Source organism: Lachancea lanzarotensis, scaffold LALA0S06, assembly GCF_000938715.1.
Source record: "Lachancea lanzarotensis genome assembly LALA0, scaffold LALA0S06, whole genome shotgun sequence".
Taxonomy (NCBI): Eukaryota; Fungi; Ascomycota; class Saccharomycetes; order Saccharomycetales; family Saccharomycetaceae; genus Lachancea; species Lachancea lanzarotensis.
Genome location: NW_019212884.1, coordinates 233,298 through 258,262, shown reverse-complemented (window position 1 = coordinate 258,262; position 24,965 = coordinate 233,298). Strand labels below are relative to the sequence as shown.

General features: G+C 43.7%; 12 protein-coding genes across 12 annotated transcripts; 6 read left to right on the top strand and 6 right to left on the bottom strand.

The window, feature by feature from the left end:
• Positions 1–227: 227 nt before the first annotated feature.
• On the bottom strand, positions 228–1,487 carry PSR1 (LALA0S06e02872g1_1; the record flags this gene model as incomplete). Its single annotated transcript, XM_022771803.1, has 1 exon — positions 228–1,487. One exon carries the CDS (start codon positions 1,485–1,487, stop codon positions 228–230), a length of 1,260 nt encoding a protein of 419 aa, XP_022628970.1.
• Positions 1,488–3,425: 1,938 nt separating this feature from the next.
• Positions 3,426–4,475, top strand: POM34 (LALA0S06e02850g1_1; the record flags this gene model as incomplete). Its single annotated transcript, XM_022771802.1, has 1 exon — positions 3,426–4,475. One exon carries the CDS (start codon positions 3,426–3,428, stop codon positions 4,473–4,475), a length of 1,050 nt encoding a protein of 349 aa, XP_022628969.1.
• Positions 4,476–4,550: 75 nt separating this feature from the next.
• Positions 4,551–5,513, bottom strand: MEU1 (LALA0S06e02828g1_1; the record flags this gene model as incomplete). Its single annotated transcript, XM_022771801.1, has 1 exon — positions 4,551–5,513. The coding sequence occupies one exon, from the start codon at positions 5,511–5,513 to the stop codon at positions 4,551–4,553; it is 963 nt and encodes a 320-aa protein (XP_022628968.1).
• A 300-nt stretch (positions 5,514–5,813) lies between these two features.
• Positions 5,814–6,008, bottom strand: COX17 (LALA0S06e02806g1_1; the record flags this gene model as incomplete). The annotated part of the gene is made up of 1 exon (XM_022771800.1): positions 5,814–6,008. The coding sequence occupies one exon, from the start codon at positions 6,006–6,008 to the stop codon at positions 5,814–5,816; it is 195 nt and encodes a 64-aa protein (XP_022628967.1).
• Positions 6,009–7,036: 1,028 nt separating this feature from the next.
• On the top strand, positions 7,037–12,679 carry CYR1 (LALA0S06e02784g1_1; the record flags this gene model as incomplete). Its single annotated transcript, XM_022771798.1, has 1 exon — positions 7,037–12,679. The coding sequence occupies one exon, from the start codon at positions 7,037–7,039 to the stop codon at positions 12,677–12,679; it is 5,643 nt and encodes a 1,880-aa protein (XP_022628966.1).
• Positions 12,680–12,935: 256 nt separating this feature from the next.
• SYS1 (LALA0S06e02762g1_1) lies at positions 12,936–13,535 on the bottom strand (the record flags this gene model as incomplete). The annotated part of the gene is made up of 1 exon (XM_022771797.1): positions 12,936–13,535. One exon carries the CDS (start codon positions 13,533–13,535, stop codon positions 12,936–12,938), a length of 600 nt encoding a protein of 199 aa, XP_022628965.1.
• A 284-nt stretch (positions 13,536–13,819) lies between these two features.
• DRS1 (LALA0S06e02740g1_1) lies at positions 13,820–16,051 on the top strand (the record flags this gene model as incomplete). The annotated part of the gene is made up of 1 exon (XM_022771796.1): positions 13,820–16,051. The coding sequence occupies one exon, from the start codon at positions 13,820–13,822 to the stop codon at positions 16,049–16,051; it is 2,232 nt and encodes a 743-aa protein (XP_022628964.1).
• An 80-nt stretch (positions 16,052–16,131) lies between these two features.
• On the bottom strand, positions 16,132–18,033 carry LMO1 (LALA0S06e02718g1_1; the record flags this gene model as incomplete). The annotated part of the gene is made up of 1 exon (XM_022771795.1): positions 16,132–18,033. One exon carries the CDS (start codon positions 18,031–18,033, stop codon positions 16,132–16,134), a length of 1,902 nt encoding a protein of 633 aa, XP_022628963.1.
• Positions 18,034–18,347: 314 nt separating this feature from the next.
• Positions 18,348–19,703, top strand: MMM1 (LALA0S06e02696g1_1; the record flags this gene model as incomplete). Its single annotated transcript, XM_022771794.1, has 1 exon — positions 18,348–19,703. One exon carries the CDS (start codon positions 18,348–18,350, stop codon positions 19,701–19,703), a length of 1,356 nt encoding a protein of 451 aa, XP_022628962.1.
• A 682-nt stretch (positions 19,704–20,385) lies between these two features.
• On the top strand, positions 20,386–20,742 carry COX16 (LALA0S06e02674g1_1; the record flags this gene model as incomplete). Its single annotated transcript, XM_022771793.1, has 1 exon — positions 20,386–20,742. The coding sequence occupies one exon, from the start codon at positions 20,386–20,388 to the stop codon at positions 20,740–20,742; it is 357 nt and encodes a 118-aa protein (XP_022628961.1).
• A 789-nt stretch (positions 20,743–21,531) lies between these two features.
• Positions 21,532–23,436, top strand: ORC3 (LALA0S06e02652g1_1; the record flags this gene model as incomplete). Its single annotated transcript, XM_022771792.1, has 1 exon — positions 21,532–23,436. The coding sequence occupies one exon, from the start codon at positions 21,532–21,534 to the stop codon at positions 23,434–23,436; it is 1,905 nt and encodes a 634-aa protein (XP_022628960.1).
• Positions 23,437–23,533: 97 nt separating this feature from the next.
• OST1 (LALA0S06e02630g1_1) lies at positions 23,534–24,949 on the bottom strand (the record flags this gene model as incomplete). Its single annotated transcript, XM_022771791.1, has 1 exon — positions 23,534–24,949. The coding sequence occupies one exon, from the start codon at positions 24,947–24,949 to the stop codon at positions 23,534–23,536; it is 1,416 nt and encodes a 471-aa protein (XP_022628959.1).
• Positions 24,950–24,965: the final 16 nt, after the last annotated feature.

Below are 24,965 nucleotides of genomic sequence, written 5' to 3'. Positions count from 1 at the left end.
ATTACTTGGTGCGGACTAGTTCATCGAAGTTTTAGAATAAAAAATAAGGTAAAAACTTATTGAGAAAATACAGAAAGGGAGATCCAGCTTCCTTATAGATGTGATCTATCAAACTTAAGTAACGCTCAAGCGTTTGCTAATCTTTTCTTGTTCCACCAAGCTTAGTGTCATTGCACCAGACGAGTTCTAGTTGTTACCGTGAACAGGTGAACTCATGGAGGGCATAATCATATGGTAACATCCAGAATCCTACTGACGTCCGGTACAATCTTCTTAGCAAGATCTTCTAGCAGAGGCATGATGTCCAGCAATTCATTATCATGTATGTCTGAGAACCAAGATGAGATTGGGATTGCGTGTTGCGGATGGAAGATGTACGAAGCTGGCGAATTGTCGAGAATTATCAGATCGCTCAAGGGTCTTCCAATTTGAGACAGGTTTTTGATATAATTTCCGTCATAGCTGTAGCACGAGTCTCTGAACAGTCGGTGATGTATGCAATGATTTTGGTCTAGCACGTCTAGCAATGGATCACCGTAGCGGGAGACACTTGCAGTGAAAACAACAACTTCATAGAGCTGGCCAACAAGTTTTAAAAACTCATCAACGCCAGGTCTTTTGATAACGTAAACATTGTGAACTTGATTGTCAATGTCAACTGGAATCACAAAATCTGCACTGCGCAGAAATTTGAAGGACGAATGAACCAGCGTTTCATCCAAGTCAAGCACCAAACACTTTTTGCCCTCGAACTCAGGCGTTCGGGGAGATAGTAGGGTGCTATAGCCAGGGGCGTGAGCTTGATCTTGCTGCAGCATCGTGAGATCAACGATTTCCTCAGGTTCGTCCTGATCCGGGTCATACTCGTACGATGGCGCTGGTAGCAATTCGCCGCCTGACTCTTCATTGCTACTAGCCTTGTCTGCCTCATTTGTTACCAATATCGCAGTTTCTTCGGTCGGGATACTGCCATTTGGCAGCAGAACAGACTGCTGCGGCAGATTTGCTGGTGGAGCGTTGTGCTCGTCAGCGGTGCCCGTGCTTGACTCTGTTTCGCCATTGTACACCGAGACCATTTGTTTATCCTCTTTGGTATGGCCTTCGTCCTCGTCCAGATCGTCTTCTCTCTGTACCTTACTGAGCGCCAGAGGCGGTTTGTGCGCCGCACCGGTTTCCGGGGCGGTCTTGGTGGTTATTGTCGTACTACCCGACACATGGGAATCGGGCAATCCTGACATTCCTGTTGCAGAGCCTGAACCAGAACCCAATCCTGAATACCCTGCGTTTCTTGGGCCTCGTATATTATCTCGAGAAACCTCTGCACTGGCTGGTAATTGACGGGTTGATTTCGAAAGCGATGCGTGAATCTGCGATTTCTGCGGCGACAACTGCCGTTTCTGCGCTCCTCGTTTTTCTGTGGGCTTGCTCGATGATCCTGACTGCGATACAGATGGAGAACAGCACAGTAGCGAAGTAATAAACCCCATTTTTCGCTCTCCACTTACTGACCTCGCTCCAGCACAACTGAGCGTCCCTTCACGCTTTTCCCTGACGGAAAAAAATAAGGGTGGTCACTAAAACTCGAGGCAAACTTTGAGCCCTTTTGTAGTTTCTATTTTAACAACTAACCGAAGTGTTGAGAGACTAGCTGCACGCCTGGAGTTACGTTTGGTTTGCTACGATGTGACCCGTTGGTTAGCAGTTTATGGTTTAACGATTTTCAATTAAAAAACCTTTCCAGGATTTCGTATAACGGCATTAAGGTATTTCTGTTTACCCGGCTTCGATCATGTGAGTATGTGGTTATGAAGGTGACGGAGTCAATCAACGACAAGAAAAGAAGGTGAGAGTCGAAAGTTTCGACGCTATGGTGGGGAGCAGAGATAGCTATTTTGGGTAGGTGACTGACTGCTTTAGTGTTTTTTGTTTATCGCTGCAAGAGGGGATGAAAAAAGGTGAAAAAGGAGTGAAGGGTAGACTCGGGAGCTTTGGGAGAAGTGGAATAAGCTCATTAGTTGAAGAAGGGTTATTGATGCACTCCTACACTTCTTTAAGAACTCAGGATGATTTGGGTCGTGGCTGTGGTCGGTAAAAAAACGTACTCATACTAGTTGATGGGTCACGTGACCTTTTACACCATTACATTCCAGAGTTCAAACCATTCATACTCAGCCAGTCTAAAGCCAGTGCATTCCGAATCATCTTTAAACTGAAAACTACCTTACACTCTTCGACTCGTCATTACGTATCCGTTTTCTCATTCGTATCGGACATTTAAATCTAATGACACATTTGTACAAAGTGATTTATATGTCAATCTGGCGTCAAGAACCGTTCTAGTGATACAGACATGGTATAATGTCTTCTGACAAGATGTGTTTATACTCGTGTTGAGACTCTGTCTCTGGAGTGTCGTTGCACGATAAACGTCCCATATCCTGGGTGATTCTGTCCATTATTGAAAGATGTAAACTATTGTTTTACTGAGTTAGAGTTATCTCTCCGTGATCTATTTAGTATGAATGGAATGATCTTGCAGGGCAGACAAAACGTCCCTTCTTATACAAATTCTCTGAGATATTCCGTCGCTGACGAATATGAGGATTTTCAAGTATTCTGGGTGCAAATGAGCTAATCTGGGTTCACTCGATTAATTGCAAGTGTTGTTGCTCGGTTCAATAGTCGTCCTTTCTGTTAGATCGGTGGTTGTTCTAGGTTCTTTGAATATTTTGTTGTTTCTGACGCTGTCATCGTGTCACGTGTTTGTGATCACTTTGTCATGGATCTGACGCTAGACAGACAGAGGTTCCGACAAGATGTTGGTCCTTAAGCACCTTGAAGACCACAAATGTCAGTGCATTGCGCTTAAACGCCTCTGTTCGAAGTTGCCGCCACTCTTGAATCCGCTGAAACCTGCTGGATCTAGCACCCACTCTTATTTAAAATCACGTTTCCAAGATGAAGTGTAAAAACACTCAAACAAACTGACTTTCCAAGTAACGTTTATTCGTTTGCTTTGTGCTAATTCCCACGGACACTCGAAAGCATCTGAGTTTTCAAATCTAGATCGCATAATTTGTTTATCCAGTTTTCGATGCCAAAATCCCTCGCCAAACAAGGAACTTCAAAATTGGATGCACCTGGGCCAAACAAGACAGAATTTGAGAATCACGAGGAGCTTCCATAGTAGTGCACTCGAGCTCTGCTAATTTTTTAAAGATTTCCCGTCGTTGTCGGCTTTCACACCACCAATATTACCCGGCTTTACTCTAGAGGAAGCTTTTCACGAATTGATGTTATACGCGATGAGACGTCATATCGAATGCGTAAGGCGGTGATCCATATCCATCTCATCCGCATCTTGTAGATCGGGCTGTTCTGGTCAATCAGCTGCTTCGAGCCGAACTTTCTTGCTGGCGAAAAAGATGGATAATCTTGCCACAGAATCGAAAATCTTTTCCACTCCTGTGAAAAGCGTTTCAGAAGAGAAGTTTAAAAGTCTACGAGACAAAGTTGGACGGGAGTCGCCTTTCCTGTACCGCACAAAGCAACTATCCGACGTCACCAAAAACGCCAATCACGATGGAGGGAATTCGACGCCCAAACTGGGGTCTGGTAGCATACCGAAAAATGAAAACATACATGTGAACGACACAGCGCCAGATGAACCCATTCCAGCGGCTTTTGCATTTGAAAATAGAGCTCTGGGCCAGTACTCGCGTCGTATCGTCAATAAAGAGCTCGAAACTCGTCGCATCATATCAAATTTGGTCGCTGTTTTGCTGTGGAATCTGGCTATCAAGTTTCTGACGCTGTTTCTGCATCACACGAGCCACGGCATCAATTTTCAACAAGCCTTGACCAAATGGGTACGTGAACTTGTCATTTATCGCTTGTTTCCTCGTGCGGATTTGGACTATTCTACTATGGCTCGTATTGCTACAATCGCCAATCTTTCGCATATATTCCACTTGATCGTCTTTTATAACGTCACGGTTTCGCTTTGGCGTCTGGTACTCAAGTCACAGAACGTGAAAATCGACGATTTACACTTGAGCAACCGTCAGAAACAATTGCTGGGGGTATCCGACGTGCCATCGACAAAAAACCTGCCGCCGAACCTCTCTATCTCAAGCAATGTCAGCAAGGAAGATAGAAAGGATCAAACAACGCACCTGAATAAGCCATTGTCGCAAAGCAACAGTCCCTCGCCTCTATTTCTTTTCAAATCGCTGCAAACTCCTTTGAAATCTCGAGAACAGAGCTCCACAGCTTCTACAGGCACCAGGAGCGCTTATGTGAAAAAGGTAAATGCATTTGGGGATTTGAACACATCTTACCAAAAGAAGCCAAGCTTGACGCCTGGTCAGATGAATTCGAAGGCATTCACTACCCCAATAAGCCGAAACGGCTATATTCCGAGCAGCAAATACGCATATATGCGTGAGTCTCCCAGTCCGAGGAAACCGTTATAGAACCAGCATAGGTAGGCATGAATCGGAAACTAAAGAATGTAATTTAATGGAATTACACAAGAATATTGAGTATATCTACCAGTAGCCAGGAAACAAATATTCGAGTTTGGCCAACGTCTCTTTCGACATCGCGTGAGGTTTCGTTGCAACACTCATCTTGATCGAGCCCCTGAGGTTATCACCGGTGACCATGAACTCAGGCAGTTTGTTGGCCATGTTAGTGATAATAGTAGACGCCAATGCGTTAGCGTTGGATCCGTTGTTGTGCAAGTTCGCAAGAACCGTCTCCACGGTGACAGGCTCAGCTTCGTCTCTCCAGGCATCGTAGTCAGTGGACATGCAAACGATTTGGTATGGAAGTTCACATTCGCGAGCTAGCTTAGCTTCAGGAAGAACGCTCATGTTGATAACGTCACCGCCTAACATACGGTACATCTTAGACTCAGCTCTAGTAGAGAACTGTGGTCCTTCCATACACACAACTGTAACGTCTTCTCCTAGATGTAGAGAGCAAGATTCCTCGGGGTCAGAGTGCTTCAGAACGCTACCAAACTGATTGATGTACTCTGCAAACGATTTAGAAAATGGTTCGCCAAATCCCACATGGCCAACGAGACCAATGTCGTTGAAGTACGAAGATTCACGAATACCCTTGGTCCTATCAATGATTTGCTGGGGCAGTACGAAATCGCGGGGTTTGATGTGCTGCTGCAGCGAGCCCACTGCGCTGAAAGATAAAACTGCCTTACATTTCAAGTGCTTCAACGCAGCCATGTTGGCCCTAAAGGGAACAGTGGAAGGCGAGTATTGGTGGTGCAAACCGTGTCTTGAGACGAAAGCAACGTGGAAGTGCTCTTGAGAGTCCCCGACCACTTTCGATATAGTGATTGGCGACGATGTGGTGCCCCACGGAGTAACCATCGCTGGAAGAACGGCAATCGCCTCGAGACATTCTAATTGGTAAAGACCTGTGCCCCCAATGATACCTAGATCCACAGTACCCTCGAATGTTGTTGGAATATTAGAAGAAGCAGTCATTGTGGAAATCCTAGAGATTCAAAGCAGCACTTTGATGTACCTTTTCTAAAGAGCTCTTTCTCGAGTTCATCTTCTCATCAAATATCAATTTTCCATGAAATTGATAAAGGCCAGAAAAGTTAAGTTGATACACCAACCACTGTGGCGTAAGAAAGAACTTGGCTTCAGTTTTCAGTATTTATGAGAATATTTACAAGGCATCGAAACGATCTTACAGAGTTTTTACAATAAATGATGGTTTTGAAAGACAAAAGAAGCCAAATAATATGTTGAGCTGAGCTTTTTCGTTGTAGCGACGCACTATACGGTGAATCCGTAACCTTTCATGCACTTTTTGTACTTGGCTATTATTTCATCGCATTTTCCTGAATCCTGGCCATTGAATAGTAAACAAGTGTCTCTCTCCTCCTTTTCAGGCTTGCACACGCAACAAGGTTTTGGCTTGCTGCCCTCTGGATTCGAGTTTGAAGCTGGCTTGTCATTAGAAGAACCCATGTTGTTTAGCGTTGTTGTTTGGGATCTAACTTGTGATTTGTAACCAAAGAAGATAGGTTGAAGTTGGCTAGTCCATCTCTGACAATAAATATGATGTAATCAAACCGACCTATATTGAAGAGAAGTCATAGTCGCGACACGAAATTCGCTAGTGATAAGACTTTCACACAACTATCAAATGACAGCATCTGTTAAGCATGGTGCCACGCCCAGCAGCAAGTTAGAAGGACCAGGGAATGAACTTGTCGGGAAAGTGTGCGACAAGTATTTCATCTGGACCGGTTGCTGAGTTTTTCGCTTCTGCAGCCGATTTTGGTTTTCGCTTTCGAAAACCATTGAAACCGCCATGAAAGGACCTACTTAATGTCACCAGATCTTTCGTTAGCATTCTTACAGCCATCCAATGGGATGGGTTTTGCAACATGACCTTGAAAACACCTAGTTTCATTTTTTGACGTAACTTGCAGTGCCATTATCCAACCGCTACCTCTAAACATCGGAACCACGCACCTTACCTTCTTTTCACCACAGTTTCGCCCGTCATCGCGTTGAGGCCTTCACCACGGGCGTACATCTCAGCAAGATTTCGTAATTGCTCCTAAATCATTTAGAAAAGATGACCCAAGGTGCTGAGAAGTACGCACATGTAAAACTCGACGCATCGTATCAGCACATCAATTCTCATCTTGTAGCACACATGCCGACCAGTCATTATAGGTTCATCCCATCGGAGTAGCATAAAATGAGTACAGCCCGTATTTTTCACCGGTGAAACAAATCACCGTACATATCCAAAGATACCAAGGGTAGTGATTTTTGTAGCAGCTGTAAATCTCGATCAGGGTCTCATAAGATCTGTCTTTGCCAACTCTTTTCATTGGTTTAGGCCTTCGTACTGTGTGCTGGCCCACATCTACTACGGCTGGGTGATTTTCAAATTAAGTTCACCTCGTCAGGCAACTGATGTATAAAAAGTTAATAGGAAATCGTCACAAAATCAACCCCAATCGCACCACTGAAGGTCAGATATGAGCAACTACTCACGGCAGCGTTCAGATTCAACTGAACTGCGAGGAATTTCAGAAAAAACACGGGAAAAAGGCCAAAGTTCAAGTCCAAATGGTAGTGTCACCAATAGTTTTAGCAATAGCATACCTGAAGACACTGAAGCAAGAGGGAGGCCTCATTTCAGAAAGCAATACTCCATGGGGGGTGTCGAGTCCGGTAGCTCTAGTGTGCAGGCACATGGGGGCGCAGAACGGTTGAAAGATGGGTCGAAAAAGGCTAGGCACAAGGGATTTCATAATCCGATGTCTTTCCACTCCCCAGATGACCCCATCCCACCATTTACGCATCCGATTAGGCCCCGAATCCCTCGCTTGACTCGAACAACTAGTAACAGCTCCATCTTCTCGACTCCACAGTCGCAAACCGGGCCATCTCAGCAGCCTTCACAACAGCGTAAGGGATCGCGCGCTGGCTCATTATTAAAGAGACTGACCGGGATGAAAATGACTTCTGCGAATCCTTCGGAACTTTCCGATCAAGATTCTACAGGAAATGGAACCGCTCAGCCGCCTGGAATCCGCCGTAAAATGAGTACCTTGATCCACGGTGGTGGTCAACAGGATTCGTATCCTCACGGTCATCATAACGCTGGTGACAATGAAATCAATCCAGAGTCTTTCCTAAGGGCAGGAAAAGGTTTGTTCAGTTCTTCTGTAGCAAACAGTAGGCGTGGATCTGCCGCAAGTGGAGCTGCAAGTGGAATGACCGCACCAAGTGGTAGCAACTCTCCTAAAGTATATCGTATGAACACGACTCGTAATGCGGCAACTTCTGCCGGCTCGAATACTGCTTCCGAAGATCAAAAAGTCATGTCGCGAAATCAGTTGTCGGATTCTTCAGAAAGTCCGGAACGTCCTTCGAGGAATGAGCTTAGTCGAAGTACAAGCTATTTTCTACTGGACACGGACTTGAACAACGTCTCTGACATTACAAACATACTCGGCAAGCCAGCAGAAGAAGCAGAAAAGACGAAAGACAATTCGAAAGTGATGAAAACGGAGACGCATAAAGCGCCAATGGTGGACACAGAAAAGAACGCGCCACATGAGGCTGCGCACGCAAAAGCACAATGGATAGCTCCAGAAAGTTGGGATATTGATGAAGAAACTGGGAAGCCGTTGGTATCAAAATCCAAGCGCAGAGCACATCGTGACCAATCCAAAAGTCGACAAAAGGGCCCTTCTGGGTCACAAATGGATCGAGACAGAGCTGGTGGGTTTGCTATGCAAAGCGGGCTAACAAGGAAAGAAACAACTCCCAAGCTTGATCCGCTGGCAGAGCTTTCCGACCACGAGCAGCCCATTTCAAACAATTTGCCCGACCAACATAGGACCTCCGCTGCTTCTACTAGTAGCGCCAGCACTACAAGCAAATATCAAGATCTCAGTGAAGCCACTCTTTCGACTAGCGATTACGAGGATGAGGCGGGCGATGAGGAGAGGGTGCATAGCTATTCTACCGATTCAACCCAGGCGCTAGAGTCAAATGCTCTGAAAAAAGATGAAGAATTTGATAAGGCGGGATACGAGTTGGAAAGATACTACAACAACTACAGTGACATGGATTCATCAAGGAGATACGCTATTCGAATTTTCAATACCGACGATACCTTCACCACTTTGTCTTTAACGCCCAATACCACAGTGCAAGAAATGATCCCTCAGCTCAAAAGAAAATTCAATGCTGGGCAAGGCAATTATCAGGTCTCTCTAAGGGTAGCAAAGGTTTTGAAAGTTCTTTCAGCTACTGCCAGGCCAATTTTAATTCAGCGGAAGCTTTTACTTCTCAACGGCTATCTGAAGAGCGATCCCTTGTACATCATGGGGACCGAAGATCTCAGCTATGTCTTCAACTTCATTTTCCACCCTGTGGCACCGTCTCATCTGAGTCACGAGCAAGAACAGAGACTTTCCAGAGGCGATTTTGTACATGTCGACCTGAGAAGTTTGAACTTGACAACCCCTCCAATTATTTTCTACCAGTACACCCCCAACATCGAAAGTTTAGACTGCTCCAACAACGCAAACATATTTTTGCCTCTCGACTTTATTGAAAGTGCTATCAAGTTGTCAAGCTTGAGAATGGTGAACATTCGTGCCTCAAGATTCCCACCAAATATCACGGAAGCTCACAAGCTGGTCTCTCTGGACCTGGAAAGAAATTTGATCAGAAGAATTCCGCCATCTATTTCTAATCTGACGGAGCTCACTATTCTGAACTTACAGTGCAATGCCCTGGATAGACTTCCCGCTGGGTTTGTTGAGCTAAAAAATCTTCGACTTCTCGATATCTCTTCAAACAACTTTACCAAATTTCCAGAAGTCATTACGTCTTGTAGAAACTTGTTGCAAATCGACCTATCATACAACAAAATCCAGGTCATTCCGAGCTCAGTGAATCAGTTGACGAAACTGGCTAAAATGAATTTAGCTCGAAACAAGCTTACAGATGTTAGCGAACTTGAGGGGCTAGTAAATTTAAGAACTCTCAATCTGAAATACAACCGCCTGACCTACCTGAAGCTTAACAACCGGAGCTTACAAAACTTGGCTCTTTCGAGTAATCGGATCAGTATATTTGACGACAAACTGTCGAACCTCAAAACACTAGAGATTCAGGAAAACCCAATCACATCAATAGCTCACGAGGGAGAGTACTTAGTCAACTTGGTGGCTTTGTCAATGAATAAGGCCAAGTTAGCCAGTCTACCGCCCGAGCTTCTTTGCAAACTACCACGGCTTGAAAAATTGGAGCTAAACGAAAACAATTTAACCCAGATTCCCGTCGAAATTAGCCGCTTATCAAAATTGGTTTATTTGTCGGCAGCAAGAAACAAGCTGGAGAGTATTCCAGAAGAAGTATGCGAGCTAAAATTTTTGAAGACTCTTGACATTCATTCCAACAACATAAGCAACTTGGTTAAGGGGCTGGGAAAAATGGAACTCACGAGTTTCAACGTGTCTTCAAATCTACTGGGAAATACTATTGACATACAAGAGATTTTTCTCAATAGACGTGATTCTGCACTGGCTAAGAGCCTTCTCTTTTTGAGTATGGCTGATAACAACTTAAGCAATCAGTTTTGGACCCTGTTGAACATGTACGAAAACCTGAAAAGGTTGAATTTGTCTTACAACAATTTTAGCGATCTTTCAACCTTCAAGCTGGAGAACTTGACAGAGCTATACTTATCAGGTAACAATTTCGTCACTCTCCAAGGAGAAACAGTGTCAAGATGGACATCTTTGAAAGTTTTGATGCTGAACGGCAATAACTTACTTTCGCTCCCTTCTGAGCTTTCGCAACTCACGCAACTCAATGTCCTGGACGTCGGATCTAACCAGTTGAAGTACAACATATCTAATTATCACTATGATTGGAATTGGGGCAATAATAAAGAGTTGAGATATCTAAACTTTTCAGGAAACAAGAGATTCGAAATCAAATCTGCGCTGGACGTAGAGAGCAGGAGGGACTTTTCCGATTTGACCATCTTGAAAGAATTGAGAATTTTGGGCCTGATGGATGTTACCCTAAAAACGTCTAAAATCCCAGACGAGGGAGTGAACTTACGTTTGAGGACCACCGGTTCTATGTTAAATGGTATGAAATACGGTGCTGCAGATACGCTTGGGCAAAAAGATTTTGTTACTGCGAGAGATGTTACATTTGAGAGATTTCGAGGGAACGAAGACGAATGTCTGATATGTCTCTACGATGGTAAAAACGAGAATGTCAGCACTGGTCATAGTATTTCCAAAATCATCAGGGATACCTTTCACAAGATTTTCATACGCCAGCTAGAGAAGTACGGCGAGAGCCCAGACGGCATCAAGAACGCCTTACGCTTTAGCTTTCTTCAACTGAACAAAGAAATAAACAGCATGTTGAATACTGTTGACAACGACATTGAAAGTAGAAACCTTACTTCAGCAGATTTATTGAGCGGATCATCTGCTGTTGTTGTCTATCTTAAGGGCAAAGCTGTATACACTGCTAATATTGGAGACACCATGGCCATCCTTTCCAAGAACAACGGAGACTTTATTCAGCTCACAACGCTCCACGTCCCATCGAAGGGAGAGGAGTACGAAAGGATTCGCATTTCTGGTGGTTATGTGAACAACCGTAAACTGGATGGCGTATCAGATGTTTCAAGAGCCGTGGGTTTCTTCGATCTGCTTCCTCACATTCACGCCTCGCCTGATATTTCGGACATACATCTTACTACAACCGATGAACTCCTCATAATTGCTACGAGCAAGCTGTGGGAGTTCGTGGACTATCAGACCGCATGCGACATATGCAGAGAGAATAAGGTGGAACCGATGCGCGCCGCCGAAAAGCTGAAGGATTATGCCATATCTTTTGGTTGCATGGACAACATGACCATCTTGTGCTTATCTCTAGACAAGTCAAGCGCGAGTCAGAACAACTTCACTCTCAATAGAAACGACTTGATATCGAGGAGGAGTACATTTGAGGACTCAACTCTGAGAAGATTAAGTCCCGAAATTGCACCTCCCACTGGAAATCTAGCCATGGTCTTTACAGACATAAAAAATTCGACATTTTTGTGGGAACTTTTCCCCAATGCAATGAGAAGCGCCATAAAAACGCACAACGATGTCATGCGTCGTAACTTGCGTATTTTTGGAGGGTACGAAGTGAAAACTGAAGGCGATGCATTCATGGTCGCCTTTCCGACACCAATTAGTGCTTTAGTGTGGTGTTTAAGCGTTCAGTTAAAACTACTTGACGCTGAGTGGCCGGAGGAAATCACATCAATTCAGGGAGGATGTCTGATCAATGATTCGCAAAACCAGAAAATGTACCTGGGTCTGTCGGTCAGGATGGGCATTCACTGGGGATGTCCTGTTCCCGAGCTTGATGTCGTGACACAACGTATGGACTACCTTGGACCTGTTGTGAACAAAGCTTCAAGAGTGTCCGGTGTTGCTGATGGTGGACAGATAACGTTGAGCAGCGATTTTTACTCAGAATATCATAAAATTATGGCACTACACGAGCACGTCGTCAAGGACAATGTATCTTTGAAAGAAGCATATGGGGAGACTTTAGTAGGAGAAATTTTGGAGAGAGAAATTCATTTACTCGATGGCATGGGTTGCGTTTTTGAAGAGCTTGGAGAAAAAAAGCTCAAGGGTCTGGAATCGATTGAGCTAATTACGATTGCCTATCCCAAAGCGCTGGCCGCACGACATAGTTTTGCTGCTAACGAGTCGAATGCAGGATTGATAGATGAAAAGGATCTATTTCGATTACGATCTTTGTCGAACAGACTCGAAAGTTTAGCTTCTGTTTTGAACGGCTCGCTTGTTGAAAAGGACATGACAAAATTAGGCTGTTACATCAACTTCGACAAGAAAACCTCGCTCGCAGTCTCACAGGCTTGCTCAGAAGCAGATCGAGTTGCATTCTTGGACCACATAGTTACAAGAGTTGAAGCTGTTACGGCCGTCTTACAAATTCGTCAGCGCATGGAAGGATCATTAAACACCATGCAAGGGCCTGAGAACAACAATGCGAGATCTATTTTCGAATTAGTGGATGAGCTGTTGGCTGCTGTGCCAATTAAGTGAATGCCGCATTAGCATCAGAATAGAAAATCTGGCATCGCGTGTTATACATCCTTCTCGTTTATCTAGTGAATAGCCTGCTTCAGCGTTTAAGCTAATTTTTCAGAAATAAAGGCACCAGTAAGTTGCCTTTTTTTCTTGTCTTTATGTCTAGCAGTAATGTAGGACCACGACTAACGGATAAAGAGCTCCGATACGTGATAAGCAGCACTTGAATCTCATATGCGGGATAACTTTAGTGAACTGGGCATCACGCTTCTCACTTTTGAGCCTCCAAATCTTTCATCTCGACACCGTCTTGCGGAGTCTGTTCAGTGCGGGATTTGGCGGGATATGCAGATGAGGTTGTTTGTGGGTCTACCAGGCCATCGAAAAATGTGTCTCTAAGCTCTCTCCACCGTGAGGACCACGTTCCCAAGAACACGAGGATCAGAGACGACAGCAGTTGCACCACGAACCACGACAGACTGGGCCATCTGCCTGTTTTGATCCACACTATCAGCAAATTGACAGCATGTATTGTGATGCCGAAATCCCAAGCCAGCTTGCTGCGGCCAACAAGTACTGTCAAGAACAGCACGCATATGAGCGAATCCAGAAGCCATAGCACTGACAACGTCAATCCTAGCGAATTTGAAAAATCTATTGGCTCCCAAGAAAAAAGCCACTGGCTTATTGGTACATCATAACCTCCAAGTCTCGACCATCCATAAAACAAAACATATCCAGTGGCGTAGTAGAACAGTTGTAAAAGGACAATCTGTATTGTAATTTTGAGTGGCGAGAGTGAATCCTGCTTGAAAACTTCCGAGGGTCGCAATTCCTGCGGCAGCCTTAAATATCTTCTCACCCACGCCATGAATAATTGGTTCTCAGCACTGTTTTCAAAATACAAGAATCCTTTCTTTCTCTTACTACATTGACTTTTATTTCAGTTCACCTTAAATTGATCCCACCTTATTCAATACCCGTCTAATATTTGAAAAATTTTAGAAAACAGTGATGAGATGAGATGCGATGAGCTCTTTCAACAAAGATAAAAATCAATAATAGATCAAGCAAAAGACTACTTTGGTGCTCTTCAGGTTACGAATTTGCTAGATTCTGATCGAAACACAGTTATTGCAATTTTCTGGTCTTAAAATGGTGACACTTGGCAAGTTTAAGGATCTGGATGACTTTGTTCCAACCATCAGCGACAGCGAGAACGAAGTCCCAGATCTAGACGATTCAGAGGACGAAAACACTTTCAAAGATGACTCTAAAAACGATGGAATGAAAAAGAAGAGTCAGAGGCAGAAGCAAAAGTCGAACAAAGCGGCTACCGTTGACATCGACGAAGATGTCCATGAAGATCTGAATCCCGGCTTCAAATTCGATCTCGGTGGTTCTGAAGTATCGGCGGGTTTTGATGGCTGGGCTTTCGATGGCGACGCCAAAGCTGATGATTCGAATAAAGACGTGGATTTGGATGGCATTATCAGACGGAAAGGTGGTCTCATCAAATTAGCAGGAACAGAAAATAGTGACGGCGAGGCACAGAGTGAAGAAAAAGAAGAAGTAAATGGGGAGAGAGATGAGGAGAGTGATGATGAGGACTTGGCCTTGGATGGTTTCGGAATGGGTGCTACTGAAAAGGTAGGAGACGATTCTGAAGACGATCAAAGCAGAAGCGAAAGCGAAGAGGACAACCTCGAAGAAAATTTAGAGGAACAGGCGGAAATCGCAGGTACTGAAGGCGAAGTTGATGACACAGAAGAAGCCAAGGCCGAATTCTATGCTCCCGATGAGGAGAGCTCCGAGGCCAGAAAGACGGTTCACAGGAACTTCAACTCTCTTTCACTGTCTCGTCCTGTGCTAAAGGGTTTGGGCGCTCTAAACTATGTCAAGCCTTCCCCTATCCAAAGTGCCACCATTCCTATCGCCCTATTAGGTAAAGACATTATTGCTGGTGCTGTGACTGGTTCCGGTAAGACAGCCGCATATATGATTCCCATCATCGAGCGGTTGTTATACAAGCCCGCGCAGATTTCATCTACTCGTGTGATTGTTCTGACTCCAACTCGTGAACTAGCCATTCAGGTCTCAGATGTTGGCCGCAAACTATCCAAGTTCGTTAGCAATATTTCATACGGACTAGCGGTGGGTGGTTTGAACCTAAGACAACAGGAGCAGAACTTGAGATCTCGTCCCGATGTAGTCATCGCGACTCCTGGTCGTCTTATTGACCATATCAGAAACTCCGCCAGTTTTAATGTCGAGTCCGTCGAGGTATTAGTTATCGATGAGGCCGATCGTATGTTGGAAGAGGGATTTCATGATGAACTTACCGAGATCATGTCACTTATTCCAAGCAAGCGTCAAACCTTACTATTTTCTGCCACCATGAATGCAAAAATCAACCAACTAATATCCTTGTCGCTGAAGAAGCCAGTCAAAATTATGATAGACCCGCCAAGACAAGTGGCATCACAGCTGACGCAGGAATTTGTTCGTATCCGTAAAAGAGAAGATCTGAAGCCAGCACTTCTATTCCATTTGATCAAAAAGCTAGACGATTACGGGCAAAAAAGGATCGTTGTATTCGTGGCAAGGAAAGAAATGGCTCACAAGTTAAGAATCATACTTGGTCTGTTGGGTATGAAGGTGGCCGAGCTACATGGCTCTTTATCCCAGGAACAACGTCTCCAAGCCGTGAACGGGTTTAAAACACTTGAAGTACCGGTGCTAATATGTACAGATTTGGCTTCCAGAGGTTTGGATATTCCAAAGATCGAATTTGTTATCAACTTCGACATGCCAAAGACGTACGAAATCTACCTTCATAGAGTTGGTCGTACTGCTAGAGCTGGCAGGGAAGGCCGTTCCATTACTTTTGTAGGTGAATCGTCTCAAGACAGAAATGTGGTCAAAGGTGCTATAAAGTCGGCAGAAGAGAATAACAAGCAAGATACCGTGGTGGGGCGAATGGTTGACTGGTCTCGAGTCGAAGAAATTAACGGACTGATTTCCAACAAAGAAGAAGTGATTGGCGAAATTCTAGAAGAGGAGAAAGAGGAAAAGGACATTCTGAGGGTAGAAATGCAAGTGCGTAAGAGCGAAAACTTGTTGAAGCATAAAACTGAGATTTCTTCAAGGCCTAGAAGGACCTGGTTTCAATCCGAAGCGGAGAAGAAAAATTCTAAAATTATGAATACATTATCAAAGAACAAGAAGGAGGTAAACAGCAAGAAGAGAAAAAGGATGGAAGCCACTGAAGATCGTTCTCGCTCCTATAAAAAGACTAAAAAGGATCGCAGCACGGATCAACAGAGAACATACGCCAAGCAAAAGGCAAAAGTAGATGCCAAGAAGAAAAAGAAGGCCAGAAAATGAGCTTCTCCTTTGTGGATTAGTATAGTAGCATGAGCCATAGCCAAATTCAATATGCATTAGTTTTAATACTGTGCGATGTATCAATCGTAGTGAAAATTCGCAGTTACACTTTGTAAAATATCTAGATCGTAATACTGATCTTCAGCTGACGAGCCTTCAATGTTGTCAGTCAAGTCTGTTTTGTCATCAAGTCCAATGATCTGGACGTTTTTCCTCAAATCGATTAGGCTTGCCACTTGTGACTTGAGTTCGTCCGAAAGAGTCGGCGTTTTGCCTTGAGCAGCCGCAACTAGTAATTGTAATCCATCTAGCCAAATGTAAGACGCTTCCTTAGTGTCTACAAAGAACTTTAATAGGACGTTCGCCTCTTTGTCCATCAGATGGATTTCGGTGTAAACAGCTTTGTTCAAAATGTTGATAAGTTTCGAGTTTTCTGGAACTTTACTTTCAGATTGAATTCTCCAGTGTTGGAACCTGTGAACGCGTCTCAAAGGAATAATTAAGGTCTTTGACTTCGATGCCGAAGAATCTGGCGCACTCACGATTTCATTACCGTTCACAGTTGGGTTGCTTTCAGTCCTCAGTCTGTACTCCTTGGCTAAGAGATTCATTTGGTTATCTGACAAAATGATGAAATAAACCCGTGGCTGTTTCACGCTACGATCTAAAGGATTGTCGCTGTAAACCCAAGCGCCCTTCTGTAGCTGCAAGAGACGTTGATGGCGTACAAATTCTAGTACCTGGTTTGACAGCATAGAGTCGAAATGTGAGACCTGGGTTTCCCACTTCTTGTAATGTATATTTCTCAATTGCTTCAACTGCGTGCTTCTCAAATCTGCGTACGTCAAGGAGCGTATGTTTACTAGACAGGTACCAACGTCAGGCTCCGTTGCGCCAAGAAAGTTATCGTGTTGGAAGAACGCGATTTCAAATGTTTCTAGCACAGACCCAAAATCAGCAAAGTCTTGAGCGTTCGACTCAATCCAAAGTTCCATGAGCTTGTCCACAAGGCTATAGATCAAGATGTCTTTGTTCAAAAAGCATTGCATAATGAAAACACTGGACTTGTCCTCAGCAAAGAATTGATGGAAACACTGCGCTAATTGATCAGACAGCCAAGGAAGGCCTTTCACTATGGGGAATGCATCATCCTCGAAAAGCAGGCGTTCTGAATATTTTTTACGGAACGAAAGGTTACTGTCCTTACAGAAAGTAATAAGGTCAATCGCATTCACTAAGGAAAGATCAGACATTTGCTTACCACCGTCTGCTCTTGAACCTTCGTTAGCCTTTGCCAACTCTTTTACCTTGAAGTGCTTATCCAGCAAATCCATCATACTGTTTAGCCATTGGGCGGAAAGTGTATCGACGTTTTGAGAGTGTAGCGACCAGTGTAGTCTAGCAAGCACCTTCACACAGCTTTGGGCGATGGCTTCGACATCTTCCTCGTACTGTGGCGCGTTTTCTAGTACCGTTGTTAAAGTTGTGAGAAATCCTCCTGACTTGAGGGTAAGAAAGGCGTCGAATAACATACCAGCAGCTGTTCTTGTGTCTTCATTGTTCAATATCTCTAAGCAGTGTAAATAACGGCTGACAGCCTTAACGACACTGCCTTCAAGCTCAACGTCGCACTGCAGCCATAAAAGCTGGCTGACCACTGTATCCAAAATAGTATTTTTGTGGGCAGCAGTGCAGAAGTTCTTGATGTGAGGGACCATATCATTTCTATCCGCTAACGCCTTTGAACCTCTGTCAAGGAAGAAATGCACTGCCACAACTACTTCCTCATCGTCCATCAAATCTCGCGCTAAAGAAAAAATGTTGTTCCAGAAGTTTGGCCTATCCGCTATACCTTCTGTAAAGGTCTTCTCATCGCTATTCGCAAGAGTTCTGTACAAAGTGACGAGAGCTGTCTTGTCATCCTTCACCTGGCTAAGCATATCCAGTGCTTGGTCGGGAGTACTGTTTTGAGGAGACGACATATCCGGAATTTATGATGGAAGTTAAGTACCGCAAGGATGATACAGTTAATTGTGAACTGCCCCTAAGCCCTGAGAAGAATTTACCTCAGTTGAAGACGCTCAATCGAACACTGTTCCGTCAGTTTTCAAAAAAAAAAGCCATCAACCGTTCGAACTTTGTATTTCTTCCTGCAGTCCACCAAATTCACCTGTTAAATCGACGCTCACGAGTTTCGAATGGAGGCCCAAAATCAATATTCACAATTCAATAAAACCTCACTGACGGACAAATGTACGTGTGCGAGATCGAGGTTTTCCATTACTTTTAACGAGCGATGATCGACGACCTGCCCATCGCGTCTTTGAATATAGCTCAACAGAATGATATCAATTTGTCCTCAAATTCAATAGGCGGGTCAAACGAGTCATTGGTTTCATTAGATGAATACTTGAGCAACACCCTGCCTTTGCACTTGCAGCGCCTATTTCTGGATAACCTTCAGAAGCGGGAACAGGAGATTTTGGATAATGCCTCCAAATCTCTGATGAATGCTGTCAATGACTCGCAGCAATACTCAATACCAGATGGACTCCATCTATCTCTAAAGACTAGTTATATTGACCCAAGACAGAGTTCTTTCTCCTCATGGTCGTTCGCGCAGGGCCTCATTTTAGGACAGGTAAGCGTCATATTGGTGCTCATTTTCTTCATCAAGTTCTTTGTTTTCAGCGAAGGGCCATTAAAATCAGATGGACCGAAAAGTGGCAAGCCAAGCAGCTCTGATTTGGATTTTGGAAAACCACACTTATCCCCGGTGTCGACCTCCCATTTTCTATCTTCCATTATCCGCCGACATAGAAACGAAGGAGTTGAGGGCTCAGAGGATATCGACAGTCCCAAGTTTTCACAAATCGACACCATCTTGGAGAAAACTTACTATAACGTAGACACGCACTCGCCCGAGACACTAGATTGGTTCAATGTGCTCATTGCTCAAACAATTCAACAGTTCAGAGAGGAGGCTCTGCAGAAAGACAACATTGTTCACTCACTAAATGACTTCGTGTCACGAAGATCAGAAGAACTGCCGCAGTATCTGGACACTATTAAAATTACAGAGCTTGACATAGGAGAGGATTTTCCCATTTTCTCCAATTGTCGCATACAGTACTCACCAAACTCAAACAAGCAACGACTGGAGGCCAAGATAGATATTGACTTGAGCGATCGTCTGGCTTTAGGCATAGAAACGAAGCTCTTGATCAATTATCCCAAGACTTTTGCAGCTGCTTTGCCTGTTCAGTTGACTGTCTCAGTTGTCCGTTTCCAAGCTTGTTTGACGGTGTCCTTGACTAGCGCAGAAGAGTTCACGTCCACGGCGGAAGACGGTGCATCTTATGAAACCGACAATGGTAGCGGCTACTTTTTGATGTTTTCCTTTTCTCCAGAATACCGGCTAGAATTTGATATTGAGTCTCTAATTGGTGCGAGGTCGAAGCTGCAAAATATTCCAAAGATAGGAAGTCTCATCGAATATCAGATAAAAAAATGGTTCGTAGAGAGGTGTGTGGAGCCGCGCTTTCAATTTATAAAGCTACCAAGCCTGTGGCCCAGAAGTAAAAATACTAGAGAGGAGAAGCCAGAAAATGATGATATGTCTATGAAGTCAACTGATGCCCAAAACAATTGACTTGGTGTCGAATATTGCTGTTTCACAAAACTTACACTCTTAAGCCAAGCAAACCCCTTTGCCAGCCTCATATTTTCATAACATGAACCTGAAGCTTTTTCTGAGATAAGAGCATAATTTTCAGCGACTTTCACAGCTTTTGAAGCCAGCTGGACGTTTCACAGCATTAGCATAATCGATGATAGTAATGATCTTGTCATTTCAAGCTATGTCAGTGACACATATTTGTCACGTGCCAGTTGATCCGCGTATCAGGCAAATGGGACTATAATGGGAGAACCAGAAGCGTTCAAACACATGTATAAGCCTTCGCATTCATCGAAAAGATACCAGTTAAGAGCTTCAATTGTTTTGAGGTGACGGGCGAGAATTGTCACTCAAGGAGTCTCGCGTGTAGTCATCTGTTTACATAGTAGTTTAATCGGCGTTGTTGGCGCCATGCGAGGCTCACCTCTTAAAATACTTCCCATAGTTACCCTGTAGTTGTTCACATATGTCTTCTAGGAGCAGCTTCTCATGACGACTTGAAAGTCTTTTGATGGCCGTTGCGAGTATGCTAGCAGCCATCATTTCGTACTACAATTTTGATCTATGTCAAAAAGTTATTGCAGTGGAAAGCATCAATGGTTCCGTATGTCAACGGCTTCCAAGTGAACGTCACTTCTGGTCGCTACGTTGTGAAATGTCATTTACAGGTAGAAGATTCAGATCAAGAAGGGAGCAGATAGCATATGAAGCTTCTCTCGCAGGAAGGTATCAAGCTAGGCTGCGAAAAAATCCCTTCCTGTACTTTGGCTTGCCGTTTTGCTCTGTCATCGTCCTTGGCTCATACTGGCTTTCTGGTTTCACCGCAATACGATATGAGCAAAAAGATCGCAAGATTCAAGAGGTAAGCGAGGACGATTTAGTCAAGATGAAAGCCAATAAACGGCAATTCGATCTAAAGGAAGAATATTACAGACTACAGGGACTTGGAGAAAAGGATTGGGAGCCTGTGAGAGTACCAAGAATGAAAGGCGAGTCTGAAAACGTATGGTAATCTACTTTCACGAAATGTTTTTCGCTTTGCAGAAGGGGCAACTAGGTGCTGCATTTTCACCCTCTCCTCCCGGATTCTATGGACATTGGCTATACTTCGGCGTTTTTAAGCATGATTATTCTAATTCTGTCAACGACCTTCTTTTAGAACATCCCACTTTCATGGCGAACATGGGACACGGGTACCGCTTGAACCCCTTTTACATTACATACTCTATTTAAGCATAAAGGAACCTCTTTACAGATTTACTTCTGTCTTTAAGCAATACGTTGTTTTCATATATTTGTTTAGGAAGGAGACATTGAGATTGGGAAGTGTCATATGTGAACAATCCTACAGGCCAACACATAAACATGGGTGAAAAAGCAAGGACTGGTTATCTAGAATTTGAAGACGAACTGAGGAATGGAAACAGAGTCATTTTGTAGTACGAAGAGGTATTTTCGCCGGCTCGAGAGCGTCAAGTTCATATTGGACATCACTCTTCCAAGGCTAAAGGATATGTATTAAAAAAGGACTTCTTGTCCAATAAAAGGGTAAAAGAGATCTAGAACCTAATATTAGAATATGGAAATGGCTTAGGAATTCCATTTCGCGGACCTTCAGAGCTACCAGTCCTCACAAACGTTGAGATAACGGCAATTCTACAAGCACGTGATCTATATAGTGCAGATCAAGTAGCTAAATTGATCAGTACCGGAACAGTTGAAGTTTTGGTTGGAACTTTAGATCCCGTCGAATGCACGTAGCGACTTACCGTACGGTGGGTACCAGTCGACGTTTCCCAAAATGAACTTGAACGAATTTGCCGAAGCACAAAAACCCTATAGTACTGTGCGTCCTCGGGTGAAGAAAAGAAAAATCTCATGCAGCAGAGGTATAGATCCTTTTGTAAAACTTCTGTCTGGGGAAGAGGCAATTGATATGGTGAATAAAAGATGGCTTCTATACCGCCAGCTTCATTTTCAATTTCACGCACAAGTTGACGAGATAGTACAAAGAATCGAGCATGACATGCGCCGTGAAATTTCGCATGTATTAGACAAAGGGTCCAAGACCAGATCATCGCCTTCTTTCAATTGCCTTTTTCTCATGGGCTCTGACAGCACGACTAACATAGAATTGATGGACGAGGATGCTCATACGTTGAATGTTATAATAGACCTCACACCCAAAGAATCGCCCAACGTACGAATGATGCTAAGGCGGTCCATGTTCAGACTGTTGAGCGCAGCGGAGGCTTCACAAGTAGGAAAAGCCGTTGTCCATACTAAAAGCGAAACTACCGAAGGCATTAGTGTCATCGATAATGAGCTTGACGGTGCGAACGTGGAGGTCTCTTACGACCTGTCTTTGGTGCAGAATTTCAAGAAGGTGTTTAAAAAAAACCTCAAACTAATATTCAATTTCAAAGACGTCGACTCTTTCAATTCTCAGGTGCTAGACGATTTCATAAATCTTCTAAAATCATCTCTCGAGCACGACTCTGTCGACATTTGCTTAGTGCTGAATATCAATACAAACCTGTCCAACATTCAAAAAAACCTTAAGCAGTCCACAGTCCGAATGTTAAAGAAAAACTTCACTGTTATTGACCTCAGTCATAATAAGGGTTTCAAATATGCCAATCAAACATTTCAGAGTTTCTTGAATACCGTCGATGGAAAGTTGAATCTGTCATCTGACTTTGTCGGCTTCATTCTTGAAAAGATGGCAAATAATGCCACGCATAACCTCCAGCTACTCACGAAAATCTTAGATTACTCCTTGATGTCGTACTTTTTCCAAAATCCTTTTTCAGTCTTTATTGATCCCACTAACGTCACGTATTTCGATGACAATTACCTACCTTCACTTATGAAGTGTCCAACATTTATGAACTTCGTCGACGGTATGGTTCGAGACCATGCACCCTCGGACGAAATTATATCACTATTGGAAAATCGAAAGTCGAGTTTGAAAGAGTTCTTTGCTGAATTCCTGATCAGGGAAAATCCAATTAATGGCCACTTGAAGCTTGTGGTCGATGTGCTTGAGAATCAATTAGGGGTTTTCAACTACAACCTGATTGATCTATACTACCATATGTTGACTGCCAAACTCCCCGAGTTTCTGGCGAAATGGCCAGAGAGCAAAGAGTTTGATGACATTTTGAAGTTTGAGCCGGTCGATATAATTTTCCAAGAGTTCTTTACGCTTGACAATAGTAAAGAGCTATTTTCACAGTCACTTTTTCCTTTTATGCGCTCTAACCTCGAGGACAACCTTATCAACTCTGATAGGATTCTGCCGCCAATCGCAAAAAAGCGTCAGTACGGGGCGAATCCCTTCGTTGATGACTTTGAAATGTCAATAGACCTTCCTCTCTGCAAACTATTCAGTTTGTACAGGGAAGCAAGCTCGCTCATAAACTTGTACGACTTTTATTGTGCTTTCAAAGAAACAGTTTCTAAGACAGTTCTACTGAACTATGTGAAAAGCACAACTGATTCTACAAACTCTACACTGAACAAGGAAGAGCGGTCCCAAGTCACAACTTTAGTAGAGAAACAAAGTGGAGATGAAATTGTTGAGAAGATGATTTTAGTTTGGTTTATTCAGTCAGTATCAGAGTTTCAACAAATTGGCTTGCTGAAAGGCACTAATAACAGCTCTTGTGAAGTTGTAGAGAAGTGTATATGGAGAGGATTGTGACCACTAGCGCGATCAATCAAATAAAGGGCCGGAGACGCGGTTCTCTAGATAGGTTTTTAGACTAATCATTCGCTTACGCTTCGATTGGTATTTATGTTCATTGCTCTATCAAAAAAGTGGTGTGCTTCAAGAAAAAGTACGCCATTGAGGCAACAAAGATGGCTGTCGCGATGGAAAAGGGTTTTTTATACAGCGAACTGTTGGAAAATTTGTACCTGACGAATACCTCGCTATCAGAGACGGTATCAACCAAATTCTTCAACTCAATCGCAACTTTAGTATGTCCTTGACCCAAATCGAAGAACGAGTGCTTTGTGGTGATCTTTGTTGAATCTGTGGGTAGGGGACACCAGACATCCACGACTTCTGCGCCTTCGGGCAAATAAATTGAAAGATTTACGCTGTCGTAAAATGTGTTGTCTGGTCCATTCAGAGCGGGCACGGAAAGTAGGAAGGTATCGTCCAGTCCACTTTCGACGCGCAAAAACTGCGAAAGAGCATTTGTCCAACCTATCGTAAAATTGTACTTCCAATCCCCAAAAATAGGATATCTTGGCTTGAGAAATAAATGACCTTGAAGGAACTTGAAAGTAGACACAGCGCCGACCAAGTCTGTAAAGTAGTGGTCCTCGGATTGAGGAGGCAAAGCCATCTCAAGCGCAGTCAAGTGCCCACTTGGTTTGAAAGCATGCTGACCTTTCATGTAATCGGCTCTGGAAAATCCTTCCTTGAGTGGTGCAGCGTCATTGATCAGTTCGTAGTATTCTTCAAACTGGAGTGTAGAGGCCCAATGAGACGCCCAGATATCACGGTTAAGTGTTGATACCCTGGGAAGTGGTAAATTGTGATCAAACAAAACGCTGATCGAGTCCTCTTCTCTGTGAACTTCCAAGGAGCTGTACGTGCCGCAAATAAATTCGTCATTTACGTTGCTACAACTTGCCTCATCACCACCAACCTTTTTAACTTCTTCAAAGGAAGAGCTTCCTATGAACTTGAGAGTATAGCTTTCGATTGGATAGGCTGAGGTGGGATACTTGGCGGTGCTTAAAAGTAGGCGTTGGGTTTCACCAAGTTTTAAATGCCCCGGAAATGGCTGAGCACTACTCTTGTAAACTAAATCAATCACTATGAAGGTATCCTTGCCAGGCTCAATTGGTGAGGGCAATTTCACGATGCCGGCCTTGATGGGCTTTCCATTCACGAAAAACGTTTGATCAGATAGTATGGCGCTATGCAGAAACACATCTGCTTTTTTCAACTTTGCAGAGAACAACGCAACAGTCTCAAAATTCTCTTCCGGAAGAGCAAAGTAATACTGATCATTCGGTTTTTCGTCAACGTTCTTGATGTGTAACTGTACTGTTTCTTGCAAATAGGTTCTGCTAACATCCACTGTCCTAACGTAATCCACATTCTCCCAACAAGCGGGCAAAGTGTTTACGTTTGCCTGACCAATAACATAGTGCAGAAATGCCAGAATCAAAGCAAACAGCCTGGTGCCTGCAAGCATGGTTTCTAACTAACGT